The sequence below is a fragment of the Cyprinodon variegatus genome, unplaced genomic scaffold (assembly GCF_000732505.1).
Source record: "Cyprinodon variegatus isolate N-32 unplaced genomic scaffold, C_variegatus-1.0 Scaffold49, whole genome shotgun sequence".
NCBI lineage: Eukaryota > Metazoa > Chordata > Actinopteri > Cyprinodontiformes > Cyprinodontidae > Cyprinodon > Cyprinodon variegatus.
Window position 1 is genome coordinate 860,494 of NW_015150502.1, and position 8,921 is coordinate 869,414.

General features: G+C 41.2%; 1 protein-coding gene across 1 annotated transcript in view; it reads left to right on the forward strand.

Moving 5' to 3' along the window:
• Positions 1-6,144: 6,144 nt before the first annotated feature.
• The window catches only part of LOC107082279, a 21,890-nt gene continuing 19,113 nt past the window's right edge, over positions 6,145-8,921 (forward strand). Inside the window, exons 1-2 of the mRNA XM_015370879.1 lie at positions 6,145-6,375; positions 6,476-6,598. Coding sequence (XP_015226365.1) covers positions 6,202-6,375; positions 6,476-6,598 — 297 coding nt within the window. The 5' untranslated portion in view covers positions 6,145-6,201. The remainder of the gene's footprint in view (positions 6,376-6,475; positions 6,599-8,921) is intronic.

Consider the following 8,921-nt stretch of genomic DNA (forward strand, 5'->3'; position numbering starts at 1 on the left):
ATGTCAATATGGACCAAACTCCCTGAGGAATGCTTCCAGCACCTTGTTGAACCTATGCCACAAAGAATTGAGGCAGTTCTGAAGGCAAAAGGGGGTCCAACCCGTTACTAGCATGGGGTACCTAATAAAGTGGCCGGTGAGTGTAAGTTTCCAAGGTGGCAGCGGCCAGGGGCAGCTCCTCTGGACAATTACTCAAAATATGCCGCTTAAAACGATACAAACCAGACTTCAAGCCCGCATCTGCGATCATCAGTGCCTGCTGGAGCTACGGTCACAAAATGTTTTAAATGCTTACATTTTTGACCGTTTAAAAAGCTGCGGAGTGCTACGGACAAATCTCAACAACCTAACAGCAGAACGTAACTGCTAAAGGAAAAGATGTGCGAGACGGACAGAGCGGGGCTGCAGAGGGGGGCTAACTGTGAAGCTAAAGAGAAATCCTCACAGACCTCCGTTTCCATCAGTTCTGCTCTCCAACGTCCATTCGCTGGAAAACAAGATAGATAATCTTCGACTGGAACTCTCTTCAAAGAAGGAGATCAGTAACTGCTGCACCATTATTCTGATGGAGTTTTGACTGCATCTGGATAATGCCATTAGCCTGGAGGGGCTAATGCTATACCGCTGCCATAGGAACAAATAACTAAGTGGTAAAGCTCGGGGTGGGGGGCTCTGTGTTTACATGAACAACAGCTGGTGTAAAAATGCTAGATTGGTCAAGAGCTTCTGCTCTCCAGACATCGAGTTTCTGACTGTTAACTGTAGGCCATTCTATCTGCCCAGAGTTCAGTGTGGTTAGCATTATTGCTGTTTACGTGTCCCCCAGCGCTAATACAAAAGAGCCATGAAGACTCAAGATATCGCTGAGCTCCAATCTGCACACAGAGGTTGTTTTCATCATTGCTGGGGATTTTAACCAGGCTAACATGAAGACCGCTCTCCCTCATTTTCAACAGCATGTGAATTTTGCAACTCGGGGTGAAAACATTTTAGACCTGGTTTATTCTAACATCAAAGATGCATTCAGAGCAGCCCCCCGGCCCCACCCTGGTTCATCAAATCACCTCTCTGTCATGCTTATCCCTATATATAAGCCCCAGATGATCAGGGCTAAACCGACAGTTAAAGATGTCCGAGTGTTGTCTGAGGGCGCCATGGAAACACTCCAAGACTGTATTGAATGCTCTGAATGGCACATTTTTAAGGCTGCAGAAACATATAACTTATTAAATATTGATGAGCATGCCAAGACTGTGTCCGCCTACATTAACAAATGCATTGAAGAGGTCAGCATAAAAAACAACATCACCATTCGGGCCAACCAACCACCCTGGATAAATTGAGAGGTTCGGAAATCGCTAAAAGCACGGAACTCAGCTTTCAAGTCCGGTGATAAAGAGGCACTAAGAACAGCACGTGCTAACTTAAACTGTGCCATCAGAACAGCAAAGCAGAACCACAGCCAGAAGATCCAGGATCTTTTCCACGACAACAGCAACACCAGGAGGATGTGGAAAGGCATTCGGATGATCACGAACTACAACACACCCTCCCCCCCAGTAGATGCAGCAAACACTGACCTCCTCAATGAACTGAACAACTTCTTTGGAAGGTTTGAGGCACTAAACAGCCTCCAGCAGTGAAAGCTGTTCCACACCAGGGGAAGGAGGCACTAAACCTGGACATAGCTGAGTGAGGAAAACTCTGAGGAGAGTCAACCCAAGGAAGGCCCCAGAGCCTGATAACATACCGGGCGTGTGTATAAGGAGTGTGCAGATCAGCTGGCTGGTGTCCTCACAGACATTTCTAACACCTTGCTGGACCGATCCATAGTGCCAGCATGCTTCAAGTCTGCCACCATTATTCCGATCCCAAAGAAGCCTCAGGTCACCTCACTAAATGATTACCGGCCTGTTTCACTGACTCTATGCACGATGAAGTGCTTCGAAAGGCTGGTTAAAGAACACATCGTCTCTAGTCTGCCGCCAATATTTGACCCGTTCCAGTTCGCCTACGACAGACACGCTCAACTGGAATGTAAACGCCACCTCACTGATCAAAAGGGCACAAAAGCACATGTACTTCTTGTGGAGAATGAGGAGAGCCCACCTGCCCTCGCCCATCCTCACCACCTTCTACAGAAGCACCATAGAGAGCGTTCTGACCAGCTGTCTGACCAGACTATGTTTATATTACTATTTTTTTATGTATTTATTACTGTTTTCAATGCTGCACTTTAAAAATGAAATTGTCTAGAGCTGTTTTATATGAAATTTCTTTTCTTTTCAACCTGCAGGTGATTTAGATGAGTGATAATTGGGAGCTGGAGAGAGTTAAGCAGGTGAAAGGCATGAGCAATTTGGTTGAGCTATCAGGGCAGATCATGACAGCCAGTCCTCAGCGCTGCAACAAGCTGTAGCTGTAGGGCCCCTACAGTAGGGGCACGCCCACCTGTCAGCTGCAAGTCATCTGTTCAAGAAGAAATGGAAGGAAACATATCAAGCAAGCAGGATATTGCTTACCACACCGCCGATCTGTGACACAGCCTAGTTAAGTTTCTGCTCACAAGGGGGAGTTTGCGGCTTACAGTTCAGCATGTCAAACTTCCTGACATACTTTGACTGTGTCATTTTAATACTGTCAGCATCTTGCTCAAAGTCAATGCCAAAAAAAGTGTCAAATTTCCTAAGTCCTTTCCTAAATTTGGGTGCAGCTTTCTCTTTTACATCTCTGAGTATTCATATCACTGGCAGCAATAATCAAATCATCAACCCATATAATGACAAACATAGTTTTTGTATCAGTAATCTTTGTCTAAACACAATGATCAGCTGGGTTTTGAACAAACCTAATTTCTTATAGGTAGTCATGTAACATTTTGTTCAAATTTCAACCTGACTGTTTAAGTCCGTACAGATATTTTTGCAGTTTATGCAACAGCCCACTGCTCCCCAAGGCCATGTGTTAAACGCAGAGATAAATTTCTTCATTGTGAGATCAATAATGTGAAGAGTTTAGTAAAAATTAGAGCGGAGTTATCTTATTAAAAATGTATATTTGGCTTTGAACATGTAATAATATTAATCAGCATTCATTGTCTAAAAACAGGCAGAATTATACCACAACTCATAATAATAATCATAGAAGAGGCCAAGGCCCTTGGTGATTCTGGATTAGTTATGGAGCTAAGGTCATTTTTTGTATGTTTGTCTTGTTTGTGAGTTTGAAGGTCCTTTTCAATTTGTGGAAAAACACTGTAGTTACTTGTGATATGTACTGCATCCTGTACTTTACCCAGTCGTAAAACAAACATGAAAATTCAACGCTGGTGAACTTTACCACCACTCTTCAAACAGTTTTGGGTATAAATTCCCCTCACCTTTTGCAGGAAGAAAAGAAACAAGCAGGACTGAAATCTTGTCTTGATTTTTTGTTAATATTTTTTTCCGCCTGGTGAGTAATTACATTAATATACATTAATATATTCTTTAATTGTGTAGGCTGGGGTTTCTCTATTGATCTGGGCATGTACTTACAATCAATACTAAAAATAGTACTACATGACATAATTTTAAGAAAAATCCGAGAAACTCTTAAGGGAATTATGTTGATGAAGATATGCTAATAGTGTGGAGGATATTCAGTAAGACCAGGACCTTAATTAGAGAAGATAGTAAGAAGAGAACATTTTAACTGTTCTGTGCAGTGCTTTAAACATTTAAGCATTAACACAAATCACTCATGTCACAAGCGACACTTTGGCCCTTCGCTTGATGTGCATTAAGTATGGATGACCAATCCTGCCATGATTAAAAATACATGAAGAAATAAACTCATAAATATGAATCTTTGGCGAAATAATCGCTTTAAGCGTAATATATACATATATATAGATATATATAGATATATATCTATATATATAGATATATATAGATATAAATCTATATATATATAGATAGATATACATATATGTATATCTTAAATATATTTTGAGTTTTTATCAATTAGTTGCATTTTATCTCACTTACTTGTCATTCATATTTATGAGTAATTTATTAAGCAATTGCCTCCATACTCCTTAGTACTCTATATTACTTAAGAGCATTAAAAATGCTCTCATATTGAACATCTGACTTTAATACAGACAAGCATCAGATTCCTTTTTGATGCTCAACTAAAATAAATGACATGAAAAATTACACTAAAGTACACAAAGTTGTTCTCAGCAACTAGTTGAATAACTCTTTAGCTGAAACTCAGTGCCTGGAATTTGATACATTTAAGCCAGTGTCTGAGAGGACACTGACAACCACTGCAGCCATTAATATTGAAGATTATGTCCTGAACAGCTAACACATACTAATTCTTTTTAATAACATACCTCTGTTTTGTTGTTCTTCCCATGAAAAAAAGACGAAACAGGAAATGGGTGGAGAAATTTCTCAAGAGGAAAAGCAAACTAGCCTGGACGAGTATGCAAACTCTTTCTTCCAGTCTACACAGTGAAATGGGTTTGGAATCGACATGTGAGTACCTTTGCCACAATACTAAGGCTGAAAACATTATTAAAACTTTACAGTTTATTAAGAAAAGGTCAGTCCAACACACTCGGGAGAATTAATTTTGGACTTGAAAAACAATTCAAATCACTTTTCTAACCAGGCTTTTCATGAAGTAAAACGAACAAGTAAAATAATTCTAGTAGTACTGTGGAGTATGGAGTTAATTTTTGAATCCAAGAGAAAGAATTATATGAAGTGGGAACATAATTTTGAAAATAGAATAAATATATTAGAGAAAACAATTGTTCATACTCATATCAAAAACTGATGTTATTTGAGAAAACATTTTCTCAAATCATAAAAGATAAATTGACAATTGGAAATTATTTCAGAAGAAACAAGGTTATCTCAAAAAATAGATTTTTACCCTCATATTTTGCTTTTTTTTTTTTTTGCATTCAGAGTGAAAAAGTATTATCTCAAAAGGAGATTTCTCTCTCAAAATCATTTTCTCTCTTAAAAAAAGTATTCAAATATGAAATGTAACAAGCGCAGGTAAAAATGTGAGGGAGGTTAGAATGAGATTGAATGCAGAGATCAATTAGCAAGAAGCCCAGTTAAGACAATGGCAATCCTCTCCTTTATAACCACAGCTCAGCCATATTTACTTCATCAGTAGCTGTTCAGATTCAATATGCATCCAATTACCAGATAAAATAGTCCATAAAACCTGAAAGTAAATATATCATACTCACCAGAAATGCTAATTATTTATAAACAAAATCCATCCTTCTGTCTGTTAATGTACCACAGGAGGTCTGGAGATGCTACGGTGGTGTAACTTCTAGGTCCTGAACGAGGAAGGTATAGAGGCAGTATCACTGTCACAGGGGTCTCTGGGCCTTGTTGATAAGGCTGGTAGCAGATAGGAAGAAACTGTTTTGTGGCGTTAGGTTTTGGTCCTGATGGACCGCAGCCTCCTGCCAGAGGGAAGTAACTGAAATAGTTTGTGGCTTGGGTGCGAGGGAACATCCACAGAGAACAGAGGAAAAGGTGCCTGAAGTATAAATTCATGAGTGCTGAGTTCGATTCATCCAGAGGGGGGCTGCTCATCCCTTTAGGGAGTTTGGCCATACTATGACGTTCACAAAGCATTTAGACTCTTTCTCTAAACTGTTTTTGGGGAGTGTTGGCCTAGTGGTTAGAGCAGTGCGTTTGTGAGAAGGTTGTAGTATGTGGTTGGATCCCCACAGCCTGAACAAAACACTTTAACCCAAACTGCTCACTGGGTGCCGCACAATGGCAACCAACAACCCAAGGGGATGGGTTAAATACAGAGGTAATTTTCTCCAATGTGAAATCAGTTCAGTTATTATTTTAAATCATATACAGTTAATGGATGTACTTGTAATAAATAAGAGATTTGTGTGTAATGATTAAACAGCTATAAACTTGTTTATGTGCCTTGGAGTTGTGGTATGTTTATGTAAAAAGAACAAAATACTTTAGCAAATAAATGTTTGAAAAAACAAACTATAGAGCTTGCACAAGCTGCATCTTATCAAACAAAAAATAGCTAAAATATAATTTCCCATGCAGGTCCCTGGAGAGGTTTTCTGGATACAACTCTGCTGCACAGCTGAGTTCTTACAGAGACCAGGTCTTATACACTGATGGAGAAACCGATATACCAACCATTATGGAGAAACTGGGTAGTCAAGTGGGAGGATTCGGCCCAGTGGCGAACGCTGTTGGATTGGGGGCCCTCGTCATTTCCTTGTTATTAGAGAACTTGGCTCAATCCATGGGGAAACCAACAATGGGCACAGCTGATATACTTCGAAGAGTTTTTGCTGAGGAGAAAGGCAATGAGGTATAACCTGAAAAAACTCTGCCAGTATGAAGAGAGTAGTCTGTTGTCCCAAGTAATATGTTTTAATGAAGCTCTAATATTTTGATTCTCATTTGGACAGGTGCGAGATCTCATGGACGAATATATGAAGCGTATGATACTCTACTTGAGGCAACAGCAGGACCTGATTGCTCACACCCGGCATCTAGAATCCCAACTTAGCACTCAGCTCACAAGATTAAGGGTAATTATATACCGTAAATCCTCTAATATTGGCCTGTATTCCATTTGTCATGGTGGGTTTAGGTTCCCAACCCACATGCAGAAACACTCAGAGAGACAGATAAAAAGTTCAAAAAGTTTATTGAACAATGATTCAAAATGTGCAACTGGAAACGGGGTCGGTCCAACTGGTCTCGGGAGGGTCTCCACTAGGAGGACAGAGAGGTTAGAAGATGGTTCAGGAAAATCCAATGGTTGACTGAGGAGTGAGCTAAATACCTGCTTCGGGTGAGCAGAGCTGCAGAGGGGTTGGTACCCGGAGGGTTAGGAGGTCTGTCGGCTGGCAAAGGCTGAGGGCTAAGCAGAGACTGGTTGAGTTTTGGCAGAACTGATACCAGAAACTGGGTCCGGTCCAGTGCAGGCAGGCAGGTTCCAGAACTGAGTCAGGTTCAGTGCAGGCTTGACAGATTTCAGAACAGAGTAACTTCCTGGTTTCAGGTTTCAGACAGATCTGGTTCTGTTGGCAGAGAGAGAGAAGAACCGGATCAGGCAGGATCAAAGAATACACAAGGCAAAATCAGGCAGGTTGGCTCAGGTCTAGCTGTACCATAGCTGGCTAACACTCTGGCACTGGAGTGGAGCCCTCAGCCTCCATAAGTACTGGTCTTCTGATAAGCAGATGAGGATCAGGTGGTGCAGTCAGCTCCAGCCTCAGGAGATCCAGTACGCCATCTGGTGGAGAAAGGTGGACAGACCTCCAGATCCCAACACCATTAGCAGCCGGGTCTCTAATAATAGCCTGTCTGGCTGTCGGTGGAGGTAAATAGTGCCCGGACTCGTATACAGGCTATAATTAGAACCAACGATGTTCCTGGGCAGTCCTCAACAACTTGCGATAGTAACATACAAGTACTACAGGGGGACAGTGCCATTAGCAGTGCCGCAGACAGGAGGTTGGCTTGTTTTGTTTTTATGACCAAAATTGCAGAAAACAACTCGTGAAGTTGGACCAGCTAGAAGATCGAGGTGCGTGAGTATAACCAGCCACACAATTGTTCTGATCTGAAAGACAAATGTGATCACAGTTAGGTCATTGTTCTGAATTTCCCTTGAAATATATGATACTGGTAGCCTACTTCCACTTAGCCTGCCTCAAATAAAATTTCGCTGTGATGGCAGAACAATTTTCACACATTTTATTTTAAACTTTGCTTCGCAAGTCAGTTTTGCCAAGATTCTATTCTGTGTCTTTTTTTTCGTATTGCTGTACAGAAAAATTGGAGCTGCAAAATCTAATTTTTATTCATTCCAGTGGTACTGTCATGATGTCTTTAAGAGATCTGACCCACTGCAGGAAACCACTCAGAGAGCCAGAGTAAAAGTTTAACAGGTTTATTGAAATAAACAATAAGGTTGATCCAGGGTAACTCAGAGGGTTGGTGAACCGGAACTGGAAGTGAGAGGGGAAGTTCAGAGGTCAGTTCAGGGTCCGTGGGAACTTTCAGCAGTGTCTTGCAAAAATCAGAGATTAACGGGACTCACGTTAGCAAAAAAAACTTTCTCTTCCCAGAATCCAGTCCATGTGGGTTTATCCAGAGATTGGGGGGCTCGTTGGAGGGCGGACAGTTTTTTGGTTTGGTTGGTTCCTTGAGGAGCAATGGAGCGGACTGCCACTTAGATTTCCAGGAGAACTTGAACGGGTCATGTGGAGATTAATCCCTTGCTCAGTGCAAAGCTCAAAACAATCCTTCGAAGGGGAGAAGGCTAAAAATCCATCCACCTGGTGGTGGAGGAAGAGAACAAAAAAAAACAAACACAGCCCACACACACTGGATTTCTAACAGGTAGTCTGTTTTGTTTAAATAGAAATAGAGGCCTACCTCTAATTCTGGCCTCCTTCCAATAATGGCCTGTACCCCAGTGAAATAAAGTCCCCGGCCTATATTAGAGGATTTACGGATTAGATTTTTTTTAATCTTCCTTATTGGTCTCATGCTGCCTCATCAAGTCTTTCATGTCCATCCTTATATAAAGCTTAATATTTTTCTTCTTTTTTCACTATTATTGTGTAGTTGTTTAAGTCTCCAATTTGACTGCAGGGTACCTGGCAGACATGTTCACAAGTCATTTTTTGCAAGTCCAAGTCAAGTCTCAAGTCTTGAGAGCTCAAGTCCAAGTCAAGTCTCAAGTCTTGAGAGCTCAAGTCCAAGTCAAGTCTCAAGTCTTGAGAGCTCAAGTCCAAGTCAATTCTCAAGTCTTGAGAGCTCAAGTCCAAGTCAATTCTCAAGTCTTGAGAGCCTAAGTCCAAGTCAGGTCTCAAGTCTTGAGAGCCTAAGTCCAAGTCA